The sequence below is a fragment of the Bactrocera neohumeralis genome, chromosome 5 (genome assembly GCF_024586455.1).
Source record: "Bactrocera neohumeralis isolate Rockhampton chromosome 5, APGP_CSIRO_Bneo_wtdbg2-racon-allhic-juicebox.fasta_v2, whole genome shotgun sequence".
NCBI classification, from domain to species: Eukaryota; Metazoa; Arthropoda; class Insecta; order Diptera; family Tephritidae; genus Bactrocera; species Bactrocera neohumeralis.
Genome location: NC_065922.1, coordinates 76,089,192 through 76,110,794, shown reverse-complemented (window position 1 = coordinate 76,110,794; position 21,603 = coordinate 76,089,192). Strand labels below are relative to the sequence as shown.

Here is a 21,603-nt window from a genome sequence, read left to right as displayed (position 1 = left end):
AAGCTTGACAAGATCAATGAAAAACTTAGAACTAGATCTGCGTAAAAGAAGGGGAAACGAAATTATTAAATAGTTTGATAGTGACATGTAAGATGACCAGTTGATGGCAGCTAATTGAGGTTAAGTTGATTTGCCTTGAGATTTTTCTTTATAATTGTACATAAATAGCTTCATTGTGGCGCATTTAGTATATGAAAATAGTGCTTAGTGCTACTGTACGGCGCTTTAAGCATCCCAATAACTTTTCCGCGCCGCTATCACATCAGTACGATTTATTGCCTTACAAATATACATATATGCTTATCAATAATTGATCCTTATTTTTCAGTCTGCCACAACTTCGCAGCGATAAGTCAAGGTCAAACGCCGGATGCTTTGGAATTATGATGCAGTAATAATGCAACAACCACATTAAAAAATATATATATGCTGCAAATTAGCATCTAAGGCAGCGCTGAACAGCAAACCAAATTTCATTTTACATCGATTGACTATTATTAAATGCATATTTTTGCTTATTTCAGGACATTAACTGGCTATATATATGTACATAAGTAAATTATATTCTAAAAAAAGAGACTTGTGATAGGCTTCGAAAATGATTAAGATTCTCCGTTCATAAATTTAAATTATAAATAAAATGGACCATCAGTCTACGCTTAAGAATGTCTAGATTAAGAATACCTTAATCTGTCTACGCCAGTAACGCTGATAACACATATTGATGTACATATATGGTATATAGTAATGCAGTAATATTTGCGCTCCAAAAACTTGTAAGAAGCTTTTAGACAAGTGGGCGTTGTCGCAAAGGCGAAATTTTGGGAGTTTTTGAGCGCCACATATTGTTTATATATTGATAATCAATGCTCAAAGGAGTTGGAGGTGTTGCTGTGGAAGATCTGTAAGCTGATAACAAATGAAAAAATTTAAATTTTGAAGACACTTAACATTTATATAATGAAATCAAAACAAGATGCTATGTCCATATGTATGATTATAGTTGTGTATTTTCAACTACGAACTAAAGTACTTTAGTGATAAACTTATCAAAACAGCGCAGATTATCAAATAATTGGAAAATACTCGCAACTGATTATAATATATGTATGTATGTATGCATGATTATATAGTTGTACTAGCACATAACATATTTTCTAGCTTGACGTTTGTAAACAATACTAAGCATGTCAACAAGGTATCGCGTGCTGCAATACATACATACATACACACGTATATACATACATACATATATGTAATTAGTATTTAAAGTAGTATGAGTTATCTTAATGGAAAATTATTAACAAATTAATTGTTATGACTGCATATTCATATGTACATACATATGTTAGGAGGAGTATATTTTGTAATATTTCTTATATTGGCAGCCACATTGCATTAACAGTTAATATATTATAATACGTCATTCAAAATTTGAAGCTGCCCAAAAACACCAAGTAAAAAATCGGTACAGTAAAGTAAGTAAAAATAAAAAATAAAATAAAAATAAGAATAAAAAAAAAATAAAAATAAAAATAAGAATAAAAAAAAATAAAAATTAAAAAAAAAAAAATAAAAAAAAAATAAAAATAAAAAAATAAAAAGAAATTAAAAAAAAAATAAATAAATAAAAAAGTAAAAATTAAATTAAAAAAAGATAAAATAAAATGATAAAATACAAAAACAAAGAAAAATAAATAAGTATAAATAAAAAATAAATAAAGAAAAAATAAATAAAAATAAAAAAAGTAAAAAAGTTTAAATATAAAAAAATAAAAATAAGAGGATAAATAATAAAAAAGTAAATAAAAATAAGAGGATAAATAATAAAAAAAGTAAATAAAAATAAATAAATAAAATATATTACAAATTAGTATTAATAACAAAAACCACAATGCAATAAATTCTAAAAAACTTAATACAACAATAACAAAGAAATCAATCCAATAAAAAATAATAAATATAGTAACTATAAAGCATACTTAAAAAATTTTCAGAACATTATCAGCTGAACGTGTATGCTTGTATGCATTTGCGTTCGAATGCATGGCATTAAGCATTAAAAAATGGAACTTCAAAAAAACGATTAAGTATTTTTAACTTATAATGAAGCAAGAGCGCAAATTGAATATCAAAAGCCGTCAAAACATAAAAGTGAGATTAGAAATTCCGCGCTGACGAGTATGAGAATGTAGTAGCACGCTTTTTACGAGTAAATGCTTTATCTGAAATTTTTATTTTTTTCAATATTTTTATAATATTTTTTATTGTTGTTTTATTTGACCATTGCTCGCCTCCATGGGACAGCACTGCCTGTGCGGTAATCGGTTTATTGCCGCCCGCCAACCGATCGTACATCCGATCGGCGCTCGCTGAGCGTCTTCGCGTTACCTTCGCGCACCTATAAAAATTGCTCCGCGTTGTGCTCAACAACTCAAAAGTGCCTTAGAACTTGTAAAGTGCGGATCGTAAGCGATCGTACGTGAAAATATAGAATAATAACACTTTAATTTTATAAAAACTGAAAGGACTTTCCTTAAGTAAAAAAATTAATATTAGAAAAAATTGTTTTTGTGCTACGTAATTAGTGATTATCCTTAAAAATGCGTCTCTTGTTGGATAAGGTAAAGACGAAAAGGATTTGTGCAATTATTTAACAAAAATTGTAAAACAAAAAGTGTTTTTCTAATTTTTTGTAATAATTTTTAGAAAGTGAAATAATTTAATAAAAAATATATATATACATAAATATGTTTTTAAAAGATTTAAATAAAATTAATTCGTAATGCAAAAATTAATTAATTTTTTAATAACAAAATATTTTTGCCATTTTTTGAATAATTTTTGGAAATAACATATTTAAAAAATTTGTTTTCAATAAAATTAATTAAAAAATAAAACCGGCCCTAAAAATCAATAATAAAAAAAAATTTAGTGAAATTTTTGTTTTTAAATTTACTAAAAAAATTGTTTGTCAAATATGTACATGTGTACATACATATGTACATATTTTCAATCGCTTTCGAAAAATATTTCTTTATTTGAAAAAAATTGTTATAATTGAATTATTTGTAGCAAATTGAGCTCATCGATCCTTCGGAGCTCTTGCGCCCCGAACCAGCTTTTGCTGACAAATGTCCATCGAAATTCCGTGATTACAGCATCAATGAAGAAGATCCTTTGAAGGAGCGTGTACGCAGAACATATCGTGAAATGCATCTTAATCAAACAGTGGACTTTGTCAAAAGTAAGCGGACGATAACGATTAAACTACTTTTTTTTTATAAAAAAATTCAAAATTTTTTAAATTTGCAAAAAACATCAAATTTTTTTCAGAATTAAAAAAAAAAAACAAAACCAATGTTAAAAAAAAACAATAAAAAAAGAAATGTTCAAATTTTTTTGATAATTTCAAATTTACAAAAAACAATCAAAATTTTTTCAGAATAAAAAAAAGCAAAACCAATGTTAAAAAAAATATAAAAGGAAATTTTTTGATAATTTCAAAATAAATGATTTTGAATAAAATTTCAAAAATTTCCAAATAAATGTTGAAATTTTAATTAAGCAGCTGAATTGTTTAAGCATTACCTTGAGCTCCCACATTTGCACTTATTCAGTCACCCACTCACGCTCTCACTATTTCTCTCTCACGCTCTTACTCTGCAGGTCGGCATGAGCGCTGGCTGAAATTCAACACCTTCCAGGCGACCGTGCGCGAAGCACTCGAGAAGCTCAACGATCTGGTTGACGAATCTGACCCCGACATTGATCTGCCGAACATCGTACACGCCTTCCAGGCGGCCGAGCGCGCACGCGAGGAATACCCCGAGCTCGACTGGCTACATCTGACCGCGCTCATACACGATCTCGGCAAAGTGATGGCCTTCTACGATGAGCCACAATGGGCTGTAGTGGGTGACACCTTCCCAGTGGGCTGTGAATGGGGCGAACACATTGTCTACCGCGCCGATAGCTTCGTAGGTAATGTCGACGGCGAGAATCCCAAATACAACACGAAATATGGCATTTATGAGCCAAACTGTGGTGTTGACAACTTGTTATTGTCCTGGGGACACGACGAATACATGTACCGTGTGTTGAAACACAACAAAACTAAATTGCCACATGTGGCATGCAACATTATACGCTTCCACTCGTTCTATCCATGGCACAATGGTGGCGACTACAAGCATTTGGAGGCACCAGGCGATGAGGAGACCAAGAAATGGGTGCTGATATTCAAGTGAGTGCACGAGAGAACTACAAAAAAGTTCAAAATAAAAAATATAGTTGAAATAATTCTACTGACATTACCTCTCTCTGCCTATCTTCGCTTTTTTGATTTCTACAGCCGCTACGACCTGTACACCAAGAGCGAGAAGGTGCCCGACATTGACGCTCTATGGCCTTACTACCAATCGTTGATTGACAAATACCTGCCCGGTGTCTTGGAGTTCTAAGTCAGCGACTTGAGCTACTCGAATGCAAATGGCGTTAAACTCCTAAGTGACAATAACCGCAAATTGAGCTGGAGCTCTAACTACATATTGTACACACATGCATATATGTACATATTTAACATACTACTTAATTAGACTATTTTATAATATTGAAATAATTAGTTTTTAAGCTTTTAGACGGCAACGGTACATACATATTCGTATCCAGAGCTGTTAATGGACTTATGTATACATTTTTTATACAACAGAATGTTTTTTATCACAAACAAGAATATAAAAAATACATATAAAATAAATGAGCATTTACAATTTTTGGCATTTTTAATTGATCAACAATATTAAAAAAATTTTGCAGACGAGTTTTTAACATTTTCGATTATTGTTTCAATAATATGGAAGAAAGTCAAAAGAAAAATTTATAAATAAACAAAATTAAATATAAATGAAAAAAACCCAAAAAAAATATTAAAAAAAAAAAAAAAAAAAAAAAAAAAAAAAAAAAAAAAAAAAAAAAAAAAAAAAAAAAAAAAAAAAAAAAAAAAAAAAAAAAATCAAAAAAAAAAAAAAAAAATTAAAAAAACATAAAAAATAAAAATTAAAAAAAATTAAAATTAAAAAAATATATATAAAAATATAAAAGAAAATTCAAAAAAATAATAAAAATATAAAAAATAATAAAAATATAAAAAAATAGAAATATAAAAAAAATTTAAAAAAGTAATAAAAATGAAATTATTAAAAAAAAAACAAAAAAAGAAAAAAATAGAAAAATTAATTTAAAAATGTTGAAATTAAGAATTAAAACAAAATTACTTTAAAAAAATTAATAAAAACATTAAAAATTAAAAAAAAATTAATAAAAACATTAAAAATTAAAAATAAATTAAAATTTTCAAAATGGTAAATAGAATTTATGAAAAAGAGAAGAGAAAATAATAAAAAAAAACAAATTATTTCAGCAATTCATAAAAGAATATAAATATGTATATTAATTTGGCTGTATTGTATGCGTACATTTATTTTATTTTTCAGCTTTTTTATTGTATATCTCATTTTAAAATAAAAATAAATAAAAATAAAAAAAAAAACACGAAATTAAAAAAATTTATTAAGAAAATACAAAAAACAAAAAAAACTGTTTCAAATATTAAAAATTTCAATAATTACAAACAAATATTAAAAAATGTTTTTTTTTTAATTAAGAATTAATTAAAAACAATTTGTTTAAAAAATTTATAAAACTATTCAAAATTAAAAAAAAAATATTTTTAATGCAATTTAAAAAAGTAGCAAAAAAATAATTAATAAAAACAATATTTACAAAAATTATAAATAAATTAACTTCATTGTACCTTTTTGATTTGTTTGCGACATTTGATTTCCAATTTTGAAAAATGTGAATTTTAAAAAATGTTGATTTTAAAAAATGTGTGCATATTTGTTATCAAATTTCGCAAATGTTTAAACATTTATTCCATAGAATAATAAATTTATGTATGTAAATGCAATTATGCATAATATTCTTCAATTTCACCACAAATTCTTAAGCCAGCATCACGTTTTCAATATCGTGAATAAAATATTATCGCAAAAAAAACAATAAAAAAATATATATTTAAATATTTCTGCAGAGAAACGCCGATAAAAATGTCTTCCTCTTAGCCTTGAGAAATTCTTGAGAAGCAGCGATAAGAACACATAAGTGCATTTATATAATACGCTTTATTTCCATATACAAATGTAGCGTTAACAAACAATTACACTAACAACGATATGCAACACGTGTCACATTCGACTTACATAGCTAATATGAAAGAGAAAATCAAAATAAAATGCATTTGTGATAGGCTTGAGTTGCATGCCGCGCCGCGTCGGCCGCGTCACAGAGTAAAGCAGCTCAGCGCGCACCAAATGTTTGCTGCCTTATCGCTCAGCGGCGCGACAAAATCCCCCATAACGCGGCTGTTATCACTGCTGATGTCGCTCGCTAGTCTACTTTTACGTGGCGTCGGTGTACGGCCATTGGCGGTGCGTTAGCGTTCATGCTTCGTCTTCTTCCTGTCTTTGCGCGTGGGTGTGTCGTAACGGCGCTGTGTAGGCGTTTTGGAGCGGTCACGTTCACGTTCTCGTTCGCGCTGCTTGCCATCACGTTGTGCGCGGCGCTCGCGGTGTTCACGTTCGCGCTCACGCTCCCACTCACGATCGCGTTCCCTACGCGCCTCCCCCGAAGCGCTGCGTTGACTACGGCTTTGTCTTTTGCTAGATTGGCGTTCGCGCTCATATACATCGTCGCGCTCGTGCGCGCGTTTGCTCCTATGCTGGCGTTCATGTCGGCGGTCGCGCTCCTTATAGTCTTTGTACTCTTCAGCCAAGTTTCTGCTGTCACGGCTGTGCGCGCGTTTCTTCGATTTCTTTTTGCGACTGGCAGATTTTCGTGATTTGGATGACTTTCGACTTTTGGATTTTTTCGCCGTCTTCGAGCTGGACTTGTGTCTGCGATGCGACCGTGAGCGCTCAGTGGTAGCATCAGCATGTGCGCTGTCATCGCTCAAATAAGTGGTCACTGAAGCGGATGCAGATGACGTAGATGACGTGCTCGATATGGACTCCGTTGAGCTGTCGCTGTCCTCCTCGTCGCCCTCCGTCGATGGACTGTACGTGCGACTGCGGCGCCGCTGCTTCCTTGTACTCTTAGCGCTGGTTGCTGGCAGCTCATCAGGTGAGCTATCACGTGCGCGTGAGCGTAGTTGCCGTTTACGTTCGGGACGCGGCTTCGGTAACGTGAGGCGTGAGATGGGCTTGATTTCACCCACCAGCTGTACATCGTCATCATCGGAAACGGTCACTGTGGCAGCAGGTTTACGTTTGCTGGCTTCTTTAGCAGTTTTGGCTGGATTGCTGGGCGTAGTTTTGGTCGTAGCGCCGGCGATATGTGTTGTGGGTATCTCAATCAAACGCAATTTAGCCTCCTCATCCGATTTGCCATCGTCCTCGGGGCCGTACGAAGTTATCGGTATGGAATGTACAGATTCCTCAGAGTCAGTGGCATTTTCTTCGGCATTCGCGTTGGCATTGTCCATTTCGCTTGGTGAACTCTTGGCAGAGTCGGCAGCAGAGGGCGCGCCTATGTAGGGCGATTGAGAATTATTATTCATAAAAGGAATTTCAAAATCTAACTAATAATCATGCTTCAATGACTTAATTTAAGTTCTTAACTACATATTTATGATCACTAAAGGTAGAAGTGAAGCCGTAAGATGGCGCTGATTCGAATGGAAAACGATGCTCTAATATTTTTATGTAAACGACCAGTTTAGCCCCACAACTTTTTTTTTAAGATTATTTTTACTACGTTTGTTTGGTGCAAATATCTCTATGGTTCTTACAAACGAAGATTCCTAATGAATCCAAAAAATATATTTAAACCTCAGCGGCGTCAATCTTCTAATTGTTCGATTTTTTGTCCGCTACGAGGCTTTAACGAGTCGAAGTCAGTTTGACGTAGAATACTATCATTAGCTGGGGGCTGTATAATGTGCCACAGGTAGGCAGGAGGAGAGGGCTCGCTTTGATAACAGCGAAATATATTTTCGAAATATGCCAATTATGCAAATACAATGTTCATAAATTATTCAGCAAAAACGGTTTATGTGTTTTGCGATTGATAGGAAAGTTGCAAGAGATTTTGATGCCAATATTTTTTGGATTTTTCCAGATTTATTTGCTTCTTCAGACCTTCAATGCTTTTTCGATTTTTTTATTTTTCCCCATAAGTAGTGCCGCTGCACAAAACCGCTATTTTGCAGATGTTAAAAGTATGAAGAAGCTGTAGTGAGAGATCGAGAGATTATAGGATGCGACTACAGTTTAAGTTCACACGACAGTGAGGTACAAATAACTGGATCAAACTGGCAATTTTATGCGCCCAAGGACCGTTAGTTCGGGAGCTTCATCGAATATGAAGAATGGTTTTTGGCACTACAACAACAACAGTCCTTTAAATGACGTCCAACATAAAATTCTACTAGTAAAGATGTTGTTGTTGATGTAACGGTTATCCAGACCCTGTTTGGGTGGAAGGGCGCTAGTTAATTGCCATCGAAACCATCTAGCGGGGGGTCCAGGAAACATGTTATTTCGGCTATTTCGACGTGATCGGACCAAACCAAGGAGATGGTTAGTTATGCAGGGGCATAGATATAGTATGTTAAAGTCGATTTTGGATAAATAGGAGTTAAACCTGCTACAATATCCAGAACGAAGCTACGCAAGAATCGCTCTCGTTTCTCGCGGCTACTCGAGCTCTTCTTCTGCAATGGTTGGCGGTTTGACTCCCAACGAGAGATTCAGGGAAGATATTAATAGCTCAACTGTGAATGGTGTTCGGTGCTTGCTTGGTAGCCCTGTTTTACCTTTAATTTGATTTAAAAAAGCCATCGCCTTGCGTTTTCGTTCCAACTGCAATTGCTTCTCCTTGGATAAGGGACCACCCAGTTTCTCTCGCGCAATTTTCGCCAATTTGTCCTTCACCTTCTCCTCGGCTGTGAGCAGATAAAAAGTGATAGAAAATTATTAATAAGTGCTGCAATTTTCACCACACTACTGCCCACCTTTTTTCAACTCTTTTTGCCGATGTTGTTGTTGTTGCTCAAATAAGGCATTGCGCTCCATTTCGGCTTTGGAGTTCTTCAATTGCACTTTCGTCGAATTACTGCTGGCAATGCCACTGCTGTAATCGGCGTCATAACGGCTGCCGCTGGACTGATGCTGATGCTGACCGGACGGCGCGCGTATGCTTAGCAGCGCTGGACCCGTTAGCGCAGTGTTTTGTGTGCTACGGCTGCCGACGCTTGCGGCAATTTGCGCATTTCTGGCCATCAGCTGGCTTTCGACCAACTGTATGGCTTTCTGCACATGCTCAGGCACCGTACGCGCTTGCGCTGAGTTAGCCGGCTTAGCTGCGCACTCCTCATCATCATCGCTGGGCTCGCGCGGCAAGGCTGGTTGTAGTATGGCGGCTGCCGACTCTTCCTTTGGTTTAATCGAAAAGCAAACGGGCGCTAAGTGAATAAAATTATTTTTGGTGAAACATTTGGTAAAAAATAGTGCATGTTAAAACTTACATATCGCTTTTTCGGCCGACTGCAGTCCCTTTTTGCTCATCAGCGCTGCCGCCACCGCTGCAGCCTTGCGCTGCTTCTGCTCTTTCGATGCTGCATCCTGATCGCCGGTCACTTTGTACAAGTAATAAGGATAAAACTCGTTATCGTAGAGCAGGAATGTGAAACGGTCGACGCTTTTAGCGCGCAGCGTCTCCTCAAATTGACGTCCATTCTTCACTACATAGGTGGCGGTTTTATCAATGATATTTTTCAGTGTTTCCGTTGGTACTGGTATAGTGAGCACTGGTTCGGGTTTCGGCTCGGGCGCCGCTTTCGCCTGCTCCTCCTCCGCTTCCGACTCCGTATCAGAGGCGTAGTCTTGCGCCAACGCTAAAGCGCTGGTATTCTTCAATATCTCCACTTCGGTTTTCACATTGCCGCCATTCGATTGCGAATTCGAGTTCGAATTGGTGACGTCATCGGACTCTGCCGACACGTACGTGCTGCCATTGTATTGCAACAACACGGGCGTGAAATTCCCGGCAGTCGGTGTGGTGGGCGTGGGTGAATTCGAGGTGGGCATATTCGCCAACTCGCCATCGAGTACAGCGGGCAGCGGCACACCTTTAATTTTGCTTATCAACTGCGTGTATGCACAGTTAGCCGACGGCTTATACTTAATGGTGGGCACTGCAATGATTGGCTTGGCAGGCATGCTGGCGGCAACGCTTGCGGCAACGCTTGCACTGACGCTACTGCTGCTAGTTGTCGGCGGTTCCAGCGGCTCCTTTGCTGCTGCAGTCTCTGTGGGATAGGTGCCGTTCTTTATAGCGTTCAAAAGATATTTGTAGTATGGATTGAGCACGCCATTTATGGCAAGGAAGTCGAATTGTACGTTGTTCGACTGTTTGGCCTTCAAGAGTATCTCCATTTGCATACCTTGCGAGGCTATAAACCGCGCGGTCTTCTCAATGATTGCATGCTGCTTCATTGTTTCGGGCTATGAAAAAGTAAACGTTAATTAATTCGTTTGGAAAACGCGCACTCAGTAGTTTGGGGACTCACCAATTGTATGCTAGCCGGCACTTCGAAATCCTTGGGCAGGCTAAAAGCCTGCTCAGCTTCGTCGCCGCACGGCGAATTGCTGTGCTCCTCGCGATTGGGTCCGTGTGGCACAACACCTGCGCCGCCATCGTTGCCATACTGAAAGTCCACTTGCGCATAGCTACCGCCCTCGACATCCTGTTTGAGGCGTTTCAAATCCTCCTCTACAAGTTTTCATGCGGACAATTTATTTGTATGAGAGGGGTGCGTAGGTGGTGTTGTGGTTGTGCGCAAATAACGTTTTCGTCGATGGTCAACCAAATAAAAACAAAAATGGCAGAGAAAGAGAAACCAAAATGAGTCTTCATTGGCAGTGACTAGAAGGCAGCTACGCCTACACAAATTTGCAAAATCGCAATTTGAGTGCACAAAATTATGCGCTGTGGCATAAATGATTTGCTTGAATTTTTCTTTAATTTCTTTTATTTTTTTTTTTTTGGATTTATTAGAGGTTTTGCGTGATTTCTTTTTTTTTTTTTTTTTGTTTGTAGAAAAGATGCTTTTCGTTTTGCAATTGCATTCTCAAAATAAAAGAAAACACGTTACACAAGCATATTTTCCGTACTTTGTTTTGTTATAAATTAAAAAATAAAACAATTTTAAACAAATTGTAACAGCCATTACATTTTAGAGAAGTTTAGTATGAGTGATGTATTGTTGACGGCAAAGCGCCTAACGGCATGCGACGCTGCTGCTGCGGCTCACATCTGCAATGGAACATTAGTGTGTGGTGAAAAAATGCATATATTTACCTGCAACATGCGCTTGCGCTCTTTTGCACACACCTCGCTTTGGACACCGACGCTGGCTGCTGGCTGCAGACTGGCAAGGCATGTGGCGTCCCAATTTTCTGCAAACGGCGTACACGTTTCTTTTTTACAAACTACTTACGTGTTAAATATTTGCACTTTTCGTTTTTTCATTTCGTTTTTCGCATTTACACTATTTCTTAAGCTTAATTAGCTAACAACATAGCTATCAATGTACAATTGCTTATTGGTCGTTCAGCTTGAATTATTACATTGTTCTTGTCATATAATATATGTATGCATATAGTACGTAAGGACCGTTATTAAATCTTTACACATATTTACAATAAAATGTTTTAAATATAAATCTGTTGTTGTGGTAAAAACATAACTCTTTGCTTAGTAGTTTAGCAGCTTGACGAGCCTTACGACCGGTCCGCCATGCCTAGTAACAACACTGTTGCTTACCTTGTTGCAGTATATGATCCTCTTCGTTGTTGTATAAGTATAAATAACGCTCTTCCTCGCACAATTGCTCGGCACGTTGCTCATCGGCGCTTAGGTAATCGAGTCGATTGCCGTAGCCGCCCGGCGGCGGTTCATGTTGCGCCAATTCGGACAAAGCACCACGTACGTCATATCTGTGCGTCGGCAGTGATTATTGCGAATTGGGCGTGGCACATACATGCGTATATATATGATTTTTATGTGGAGAATTGGTATATGTGGTTGTATGTTTTTTGTGCGCGCAAGGAAGTAGCGTTCGGCGGATGAAAAAGAAAGATAAATGTAAATTAAAAACAAAAGCCAAAACAAAAGTTTTAAACTAAAAGGTGGTTTGCAGGTTAAGAAATAAAAATATAAATTATTTTTTAAATATGCAAAAAAATAACAAAAGAAAAGGTTATAGTTGTATGTTTACAATGCAGTAAGCAATATAACTAAAAAATTTTCTTTTGCTATGTGAATGCAGATTTTTTACAAATACAATAAATTTTCAAATTGGTACAAATGTTGTATACATACCGTTCCTGTTGCTAAAAATGATATTTGCGATTAAGTGATTATTAGAAAATAAATTCGTTTACAATGCTACATGATGATGTGAAATTATGATGACATAACGCCTCCCAAGTGAGTACACATGGTACAAGCCAAGTTGGCGTGTTTAATTAGCAACACAAATCAATTGCAATATTTGTTACTGTTAAATTAATTCAGGCGCTTTCTGTGTCTGCCGAGTAGCAACCATTTAGATTCACATGTATGGTTGTAATTTAGAAAAAATATATACAAAGTCTGCGGTATTCGCTAACATTTCTCCATACGTATAGTATCAATAATAAATACAATTTAAATGCACATAATTAAGGACTGCTCTAAACATTTTAATACGCGTTTGTTATATATGATAGTTATTCTAGACTTTTTCAGGTGGAATTGTTAGCGAATTTTGCAAAAATCGCTGGTAATTTCAAATATACAGAATAAATAAAGAAACAATTGTTTTATTTTAAACAATATTTCTGCCACTTCAATTAATAGTTCATAACTAATTTCCATAAAAAACAATTACGAAAAACGCGTACAATTACGATTTCTATAACAAATCCTTAATTTTTACGGAATTTTTGAAGCTACACTTTCGAAACACTTTTTAGGCGTAAACAATGTACGAGCGCACTGGCAAATAATCGTTAGCTACTAAAATCACCAAATATACAAACATAAAAAATTACAAATGTAAATAGTTTAACTTGTATAATAAACTCACAAAACGCTTGACGACATGCTAAAATAAAAAAGGGTTTGTTAAGATTTTTTAATTCAAAGCAATAACATTATACAGTTCGCGCAGTCTTCTGGCTGTTATGCTTTAGGACGCGCGTATATATGATGTAGTTCTCTTGTAGGTTATATTACTATGTAATACATACGGTACTAATGCACGAAAAATCATAATCGTAGATATTACAGTTTATAATAAAAAAATATAAATATATGTATTAAATAGTTACAAAAAAGTTACAATAACCTATTTTAAGTAGCAACAATTATTAACCTGTCGATCTTAAGCGTTGTGTCACCCATCCAAGGTATCATATGCTTGCCCTGATCGATTTCGCGCGCTTTATCATCGTCACGAAACAATTTACAGGCATATCCAAAAACCAACAAGTCCACTTGACGTGCCTCGCCAGCGTTGAGGCCACCGCTGTTTGATGTTGATGCATAACTATTGTAGGTGCCATTGTTTGAGGAGCTATTATTACTGCCACCTTTGCGTAGTATGCCACCAACGCTACCACCAGCATACTCTCGCACGGGCGGACGTGTTATATTGAAATATGACATTTTATCCACATAAAAACTTGCTGCAATCGCAACACAAACGTTGTTTAGATATTTTGACGTTGTTTTACACTATTTTATTGTTAAATTTGCAATATTTTTAATTTTTTCACAAGTTTTCCACATCCGCATAAGAATAATCCACTGTCAGATGTGCAAAGATTAACTATTACAGAGCTGTATAGGAAATGTCACAATTTTCGACGAATAATTGTCAAATTTTCTATTTGTTCGCAGGCGAAAACTACGCACGAATGAATGTTCGTTCACGCGTTTTTGGTAAAAGTTGTAATTGTGAATACAATTGTTGCAACAAACCTTTCATCTGACATTCGCCGTTGTAAACAAAAATTATTCCTCCCTTTTTGTAAACAAATGCGAAACATATGCTAGTAACGCAAAAAGTGTTTATTGTTTCATAAATAGTAGCACATACAAATATTTCGTTTTGCACCAAAAGTTGTGGAGTAGCTGAATTGTTTGGAAAAATGGATACAATTGCAAATGAGGATCCATTTTCTATTGCCCAAAGCAAGAAAATAGATCCGATCGACAATGAAGATCCATTTTCCACGGCACACATGCCCACAGATTCTTTTGAAGTAACCATAGAAGATATCAATCGCTTAGATGAAGATGATTCATTGGACGAAATTGATGGAGTTGAAGATGACTTGACCATATTGGAAATCGCCATGGCGAAAGCTATTGAAAATGTAAATCCTGCTATCTTCATGCATCTAATATGTCCACGTTGTGGCGAAACATTTCATTCATCTGCTCATTGGCAGCAACACTTGCATAATGTGCACTATTTCAATAATTTAAAAATGTTACCTGGCACTGTAAATGAAGGTAGTACAATTTTTTATACAAAAATTCTTTTATACATTTTTTAACTCTTTATTATTATATTTTTAGACGAGCAAACTTATCGCTGCCGAAAGTGTCCGACAGAGTTTAATTATCTTGAGTACCGTAAAATTCTACATCACAGCCTTACTCATATGTCTTTTAATGCTTTCTATAAATGCAGTTTATGTGACCATTTGGAGTATACGAACATGGAAATGGTTAAACATATCAAAAGACATATGGAAGTACATATGCTGAAAGCAAAAATTAATGGCAAACTAGTAAGGAGCAAACGATTTTCTTTAAGTGAAGGCATTGATTATGAAAAATTTCTGGTTTATATGTGTCCGCAATGCCAGATAAATTTTAGAAAACACGAAACTTGGTTGCAACATATTAACGACAAGCATGCGCTCTTTGCCGAAGAAAAACTGAAATTTAAAGCTATAGAAATGGACGAGTTGGTCGAAAAGAGCACGCATCTTATCACCACTTGCGAAACATGTGGCATCATGCTAACAGCCGACAACTTGGAACAGTGTCAGCGCAAGCATTATCTAACGCACCTACGAAATAGATCTTTCCGTTGTGCAATATGCAATTTGCAATTCAATTACAACAATGAGATTAAGATGCATATGTTGTTAATGCACTGCAAAAATGCAACCACTTACGACGAAGCCATATTGCCCGGCAATTTGCGTCCCAGAAACGCAAAATTTGACATGAATATTAAGTTTTTGCCCGATAAAACGGCAAAATACCTACAGCACATAGAATTTAGTTGTCCAATTTGTGGCGTTAAGTTTGAACATCCCGATAATTGGTGTTCCCATATTAATGAGAATCATGATTTCTTTAAAGCACCTTATATGGCATTGATTATAACCAATTTCGGTGCGGCACCTAGCGCAACCAGGGCCTGCAAGAAGAGGCGCCTACAACCATATTGTGTTATTTGTGATCGGGTGTTAGATGGCTGCAAAAGCTATATACATTTATGGGTTGAACAATTACGCCATGCTCCGTTTAGATCATACAAGTGCAGCATTTGCATGGAACAATTTTTTTCAATACGCACATTGATGAAACATTTTCGAATATTGCATACTAATTTAGATGGTAGTGTTAACACAGCGCCAAAGCAGCGCAGAATTCATACTATGGAAACATAATTAAGTGAAAAATAAAATGTAATTTATGTAAACAGCTAAAAGACCTTTTTTGTTGATTGGGCAGAGCACACTTAAATTCCATTCGTAGGGCATGCTTTCGTCCGACCATATTTAACAAAGAAGCTGATACATGTTCCTTATCAGATCTCCGCTGCCGTATGTGAATAGCTCGGCCAGCAATCCATCGGCCCCCACCGCTTTGTTATTCTTCAGGCGGGTAATTGCTATTCGAACTTCTTCATGGTCGGGTAATGGAACGTTCCATCGTCATCGATCCTATCAAAAATAATGTTTTTAAGCTCGAAGTAAATGGATTAACTTGTTTACATTCAATAAGAGATCTCATAAACAAATATGACAGTTGAAGATTGTTCCTTCATTCACAACAGTATGTGAACGAATATTTTGTCAACATTCGTGTGATTGCTTTCGCTAATTATTTCAAGAAGAAGAACTTATTATAAAAAATCACCGAAATAACAGAATTTACTTTTCAATTGATAACCAATCACCACAATTTTTTTCATTTAACCGAATATATATACATATATGTCAAGCAAAAAGCAACAGCCTGCATTTCAAGGAAAGGAATGTTTCAGTCGCATGAATTTTCTCTTCCAATCGTCCATGCTTATGGCTGGCAAAAACAACGCGTTATCTGCCTACTACGGCGAACTATGCCTTAGTATTGCAAAGAAAGCTGTGCTTAAAATGTAGGTAAATATCAGAAAACAAGAATTATATTTACAATTCATTACATTTGCAGTGATCCAAACATAAAGCGGCAGATGTGTAAACGTTGTTCTCTCGCACTAAAACCAGGCATAACCGCTGACTTGCATGCTGAGACGCGACGGAAAAGACGAAAGGCTTTGAAAAATAGTGATAATGTGGATGAAAACACAAGCATGATCTTGACGTGCCATCAATGCGGGTTTAGACGTCAGTTTATAGTCAATCCAAATTACAATTTTTGGCTGGACAATAAAGAATCTGTGGTGGAGTCGATCACTCTAGGCAACAAAAAACCCGAAAGTGAACAAAAGCAGTCACCAATTAGCGATAAGGAAACGAAAGAAACCACTACAAAATAGAAATAAACATTCCACTTTGCAATTTTGCATTTAGGTGAGTTAAATTAAGTGTAAAATATACAACTTGATAGCCATACAATTTTTTTTGCAGTATGTATTTTAGATAACAAAATATCTACAGCTTGTGTACTATAATCATTTATAATCTGTAATAAAAGGCTTACATGATTGAAAGATCGGAGATGGTTTTTAAACATTCAAGATTATTGCATCATGATATATTCAGACAAATTTTTTGCTTACTACAACTCCACGTCAGCCCTTGTACTTGATCTGTTTTCATTCGTGTAATCAACAAATGCTGACTTATCAAAATGGCACTGCTTATAACAGTCATAATTCGATAAGGGCACAAACGCGCCCCACAAATTGTCCTCCTAATCATTCGCGAATTATCACGCAACTAATTAAGATGTTCGCTAGGCAATTTAAAATTAATTTCTTGCGCAAATTGCCGATCTCGCGCTACTCTCCGACATATAAACGCCTACTTAGCGCATCTTTAACTGAGGGAAATGTAGTCGTCGTGCAGCAACCGAATGGCGGCGAACCGTTACAATTTCCCAGCGTTTGGCTACGCGATAACTGTCAATGCAGTGTATGTTTTCATGATAACACGAAGAGCCGACAAGCCAATTGGAAGCGTGCTAATGTGGAGACACGCATTCGAAGTATAAATGGCAGCAATGAAAATAATGCGTTAACAATAGATTGGCAGGATGATCATAAGTCCACTTTTACATTAGCTTGGCTACAAGATAGAGACTTTGCGCCAACAAATCGCAAGCGCTACATTGAAGAAGTATATAAGCCAACGTATCAATTGTGGGCAAAATCAGAATTCAAAAACGTTTTGCGCACTTTCGAGTTTATAGATGTAATGACACAGGACAAAGGTTAGTAATATTGCAGTAAGAAACGCATACTATGTTGTATGTATGTACATACATGTATAAATTTTGCAGTACTTTTGGAATGGCTGGAGTCTCTGGCAATACAAGGGTTTTCTATAATCAAGAATTCACCACATAATGTTACTGTAGCTAGGCAATTGGCTGATCGTATTGGCTACATAAAACGCACTACTTATGGGTAAGTAAATATAATATCGTAATATAATATCGTAAATTAATTATAATGGTTTTTAAAATGATATCGACAGTGAAGAATTCGAAGTAAAGTCCAAAAACAACGCACGTAACTACGCCTATATGATGACACCACTGCCCTTACATACGGATATGCCATATTACGAATATAAAGCAGGCATAAATATATTGCACTGCTTGGTGCAGTCGCAATCGCAGGGCGGCAGTAATCTGATGGCAGACGGGTTTTATATCGCCGAAAAACTGCGCAAAAAATTCCCGAAATTATTTGAAATACTAGTAAAGACACCAGTTGACTGGTATGACATTGGGAAAGATGGCGATATGTCGTTCCATAATATATGGCGTGCACCCACGATTTGGTAAATAATTTCTTATTTAAAATTTCAAATTACTTTGATTAAACTTTCGTTGATTCCTCTAGTCTGGACGTGGATGGTCGTTACCATCGCATAAATGAGAACAGCACAAAGCGAGATAGTCATTTCACTGTGCCTCTGGGGCAGGTAGCACCTTGGTACGAAGCTTATGACAAATTCGTCGAATTAGCATATGCTGAAGCTGTCGATTTCAAAACTGCGCCTGGTGACGTTTTTGTATTTAACAACTTGCGTATGCTGCATGGACGTACTGCGTATGAAGATTCGCCCGCCAACAAGAGGCATTTAATCGGTGCATATGTTGACTGGGATATAATTTATTCAAAAATACGTATTATTAGGTCCAAAAATGCTATTAACTATTAAAATAAATGATAGCATGTTAATCCATGAACGTTTATGTTCTAAATTAATTTTTTCATCTATTAATTTTTTTTGCATTAGGTAATTTTTTAATTAATTTTTTTTAATTAATTTTTTTATTAATTAATTTTCTTTATTAATTAATTTTCTTTATTAATTAATTTTTTTATTAATTTTTGTATTGTATGATTCGTATTTTTTTATTAATTACATTTTTTATTCATACAGTTTTTTAATTAATTCTCTTTTATTAATTTTTTTTTATTAATTAACTTTTTTTAAATTAATTATTTTAAAAATTAATTTTATTTTTTAATTAATTATTTTAATAATTAATTTTTTTTTATTAATTATTATTTTTTTATTAATTAATTTTTTTTTGTTACTTTTTTATAAATTATATTTTTTTGTAATTATTTTTTTTTATTAATTATGTAGTTATTTTTATTAATTATTTACTTTTATTGAATTATTTTTCCATTAATATCATTTAATCAATCATAAGAATAATATGTTATCGATAACCACTCGCACATGGCAACTCTGATGTGTTATTTCAAATACAGCTGTTTGTTGTTGACACAACTGTCATAATTATTTATATAGTTGTGGTGAACATTAGACTTTGCTTATCACTCACCCACATAGTCCTGTAACGTTTCATAGAAGCGATCGATATTGGTTTGGAAGGTCTCCCGCAGTGTTTTCAGATTTATTTCTAAGCATTCCATTATTAAAACATCGACATGTCTTTACGTCAACTTGTTGATGGGGACTGTGGTGGCGTTAATCCACTCATGCAACTTGGGGGACAATTTACACGAGATGCCGCACGCAAAGATGAAGGCTTTACGAATACTCAGTTTGAACGTAACTTAAGATCGGATGAACATCTTGTTAACGAGTTCCTAGGACAGGTGACGGCTCCGCCACAATCTTTCCAAATGGATGCCCTACTACAAGAGATGCGTGAAATAGAACAAACAAACGCCATGGCAGTCCATCAAGCAACTCGTGGTATGGATAATATAAGCGGTGTTAGCAAAGAATGGGCAAATGAATTTGGCATACAACCGTCAATGACAACAAACGCACAAATGGTCCATATGCAGCCGCAAAAGCAACAGTTAGTGCATGTGCGTGAGTTTTTTGATGATGAAGGACCTGGCGTATCAAGTTCGTTTCTTGGAAATACACCAGCAGCGCCATTTATCCCACTACAAACATTGCCAACACCATACCTAGCCATATGTCCACCATATATACCAAGTACGGAGAGGTTTTTTGAAGAAGCCAAATCACTTACTAAAGAAGATACAGAAAAATTATTGCCCCAGACGTCCACTAACGAGTATATTGAAGATTGGATCAACGATTATGAAGCCAGTGCAAAACAACGTCAAGAAGCCACTGGCAGCTATAATGAGAGTTTCTGGCAACGTCTCCAGGATGAGTGGCAAAAGTTATCTGAAGAGTCTGAGCATCCTTGGTTATCTGAATATGGCGAAAATTACGATCCATATAAAGAGTATGGCTTTGCTGAAGAAAATCCATTGGAGGATGTGGAAAATGCATTGGAGAAAGGAAAAGAATACATGCAAAACGGCGATATACCTAGTGCAGTTCTTTGTTTCGAAGTGGCTGTCAAAAAGGAGCCAGAAAACGCCGATGCATGGGAGTTGTTAGGCATGGCACAGGCAGAGAATGAAAATGACCCACAAAGTATAGCGGCCTTAAAGCGTTCTTTGGCTCTACGTCCAGATAACAACCGTGTGCTAATGGCACTTGCAGTTTGCTACACCAACGAGAGTCTACAGAGTCATGCTCTTCGCATGCTAATCAACTGGATGGAAGTAAATCCGAAATACAAACATCTACTGCAACAGCATCCAGATTTGCAAACTAATGGTGATGTCATGGCTTCCTCGTTAATCGTTGGTAGCAAATTGCAAGCGGTGCAAAATCTCTTTCTCGATGCTGTACGTTTGAATCCACAAGAAGTCGACGCTGACGTGCAAGAAGCTTTAGGTGTGCTCTACAACCTATCCTCCGAGTACGACAAAGCAGTCGACTGCTTTCGTGCCGCACTACATGTTAATCCTCAGAATGCAAAAGTATGGAATCGTCTGGGCGCTAGTTTAGCCAATGGCTCACGTTCTGTAGAAGCAGTGGAGGCCTATCAACATGCGTTGCAGCTAGAACCGGGCTTCATACGTGTACGTTATAATGTTGGCGTGTGTTGCATGAACTTGAAAGCATACAAACAAGCCGTTGAACATCTTCTAACGGCTTTAAATATGCAAGCAAATACGACGGCTGCGCGCGATTTACCTGACGGCGCAGGCGCTATTGGCGGTGGTCAAGCGCAAATGTCCGACTCCATTTGGAGTACGTTGAAAATGATTATCTCCTTAATGGGTCGTAGTGATTTGCATGGCGCTGTAAATGCACGTGATCTCAAAGTGTTGAATGAAACGTTCATGGACGCAGTCTAATAACGCGCAGTTTTATTTTTTAAGTGTAAAACTTATTATTACGTTTGAAAATTTAAATATTGATGGTGTTGGCTTGGTTTTGCAAACTAAATCATATACAATGCAACTTTTAAATAAAAATTAACAAATAAGCTAATATAAGCGTTTTCTTTCAAGGTTAAGCGACATACCTTTTACTACTGCTGTTGTGTATTTATGTACAGTTGGACTCGAATCCTCAGATAATAAACTTGACGTACTTTGAGCAACACACAATTATTTTGTATTTTCTATAATTCTATGAATTTATTTCATTAAACTATTTAAACAACTACGTTTCACCATTTTATCATTTTCACCACTGACAGCCGCCAAAATATTTG

At 35.8% G+C, this 21,603-nt stretch overlaps 6 protein-coding genes across 7 annotated transcripts; 5 read left to right on the top strand and 1 right to left on the bottom strand.

Moving 5' to 3' along the window:
* Positions 1-2,426: 2,426 nt before the first annotated feature.
* LOC126758673 (inositol oxygenase) lies at positions 2,427-4,772 on the top strand. The gene is made up of 4 exons (XM_050473024.1): positions 2,427-2,624; positions 3,076-3,247; positions 3,670-4,246; positions 4,355-4,772. Exons 1-4 carry the CDS (start codon positions 2,604-2,606, stop codon positions 4,461-4,463), a joined length of 879 nt encoding a protein of 292 aa, XP_050328981.1. The 5' UTR covers positions 2,427-2,603; the 3' UTR covers positions 4,464-4,772.
* A 1,397-nt stretch (positions 4,773-6,169) lies between these two features.
* On the bottom strand, positions 6,170-13,947 carry LOC126759381 (protein suppressor of white apricot). The gene is made up of 7 exons (XM_050474116.1): positions 13,481-13,947; positions 11,887-12,059; positions 10,631-10,833; positions 9,587-10,565; positions 9,074-9,523; positions 8,876-9,004; positions 6,170-7,587 (listed from the first exon to the last, which is right to left on the bottom strand). Exons 1-7 carry the CDS (start codon positions 13,771-13,773, stop codon positions 6,497-6,499), a joined length of 3,318 nt encoding a protein of 1,105 aa, XP_050330073.1. The 5' UTR covers positions 13,774-13,947; the 3' UTR covers positions 6,170-6,496.
* Positions 13,948-14,149: 202 nt separating this feature from the next.
* On the top strand, positions 14,150-15,841 carry LOC126759384 (zinc finger protein Xfin-like). Its single transcript, XM_050474130.1, has 2 exons — positions 14,150-14,625; positions 14,692-15,841. Exons 1-2 carry the CDS (start codon positions 14,259-14,261, stop codon positions 15,798-15,800), a joined length of 1,476 nt encoding a protein of 491 aa, XP_050330087.1. The 5' UTR covers positions 14,150-14,258; the 3' UTR covers positions 15,801-15,841.
* A 92-nt stretch (positions 15,842-15,933) lies between these two features.
* On the top strand, positions 15,934-17,095 carry LOC126759387 (ribonuclease P protein subunit p21). 2 transcript variants are annotated; one of them, XM_050474134.1, is made up of 3 exons: positions 15,934-16,513; positions 16,567-16,928; positions 16,986-17,095. In XM_050474134.1, the coding sequence occupies exons 1-2, from the start codon at positions 16,350-16,352 to the stop codon at positions 16,892-16,894; spliced, it is 492 nt and encodes a 163-aa protein (XP_050330091.1). In that variant the 5' UTR covers positions 15,934-16,349; the 3' UTR covers positions 16,895-16,928; positions 16,986-17,095. The 2 variants fall into 2 exon arrangements, with proteins under 2 accessions (XP_050330091.1, XP_050330090.1); XM_050474133.1 differs by having other exon boundaries at positions 16,567-17,095.
* Positions 17,096-17,191: 96 nt separating this feature from the next.
* On the top strand, positions 17,192-18,796 carry LOC126759386 (gamma-butyrobetaine dioxygenase). The gene is made up of 4 exons (XM_050474132.1): positions 17,192-17,790; positions 17,860-17,986; positions 18,057-18,365; positions 18,428-18,796. Exons 1-4 carry the CDS (start codon positions 17,193-17,195, stop codon positions 18,747-18,749), a joined length of 1,356 nt encoding a protein of 451 aa, XP_050330089.1. The 5' UTR covers position 17,192; the 3' UTR covers positions 18,750-18,796.
* Positions 18,797-19,343: 547 nt separating this feature from the next.
* Positions 19,344-21,496, top strand: LOC126759383 (peroxisomal targeting signal 1 receptor). The gene has a single exon (XM_050474129.1). It carries the CDS (start codon positions 19,493-19,495, stop codon positions 21,239-21,241), a length of 1,749 nt encoding a protein of 582 aa, XP_050330086.1. The 5' UTR covers positions 19,344-19,492; the 3' UTR covers positions 21,242-21,496.
* Positions 21,497-21,603: the final 107 nt, after the last annotated feature.

Coding starts and splice junctions, on each gene's coding strand:
- LOC126759383 (XM_050474129.1), top strand. CDS start 19,493: ATGTCTTTACGTCAACTTGTTGATGGGGACTGTGGTGGCGTTAATCCA.
- LOC126759384 (XM_050474130.1), top strand. CDS start 14,259: ATGGATACAATTGCAAATGAGGATCCATTTTCTATTGCCCAAAGCAAG. Junction 14,626..14,691: donor ACCTGGCACTGTAAATGAAG/GTAGTACAATTT, acceptor TTATATTTTTAG/ACGAGCAAACTTATCGCTGC.
- LOC126759381 (XM_050474116.1), bottom strand. CDS start 13,773: ATGTCATATTTCAATATAACACGTCCGCCCGTGCGAGAGTATGCTGGT. Junction 10,566..10,630: donor TGCCGGCTAGCATACAATTG/GTGAGTCCCCAA, acceptor ACTTTTTCATAG/CCCGAAACAATGAAGCAGCA. Junction 9,005..9,073: donor GCAAAAAGAGTTGAAAAAAG/GTGGGCAGTAGT, acceptor ATCTGCTCACAG/CCGAGGAGAAGGTGAAGGAC.
- LOC126759387 (XM_050474134.1), top strand. CDS start 16,350: ATGTCAAGCAAAAAGCAACAGCCTGCATTTCAAGGAAAGGAATGTTTC. Junction 16,514..16,566: donor AAGAAAGCTGTGCTTAAAAT/GTAGGTAAATAT, acceptor TTACATTTGCAG/TGATCCAAACATAAAGCGGC.
- LOC126759386 (XM_050474132.1), top strand. CDS start 17,193: ATGCTGACTTATCAAAATGGCACTGCTTATAACAGTCATAATTCGATA. Junction 17,791..17,859: donor TGTAATGACACAGGACAAAG/GTTAGTAATATT, acceptor TAAATTTTGCAG/TACTTTTGGAATGGCTGGAG. Junction 17,987..18,056: donor ATAAAACGCACTACTTATGG/GTAAGTAAATAT, acceptor TGATATCGACAG/TGAAGAATTCGAAGTAAAGT.
- LOC126758673 (XM_050473024.1), top strand. CDS start 2,604: ATGCGTCTCTTGTTGGATAAG. Junction 2,625..3,075: donor TGCGTCTCTTGTTGGATAAG/GTAAAGACGAAA, acceptor AATTATTTGTAG/CAAATTGAGCTCATCGATCC. Junction 3,248..3,669: donor AACAGTGGACTTTGTCAAAA/GTAAGCGGACGA, acceptor CTTACTCTGCAG/GTCGGCATGAGCGCTGGCTG.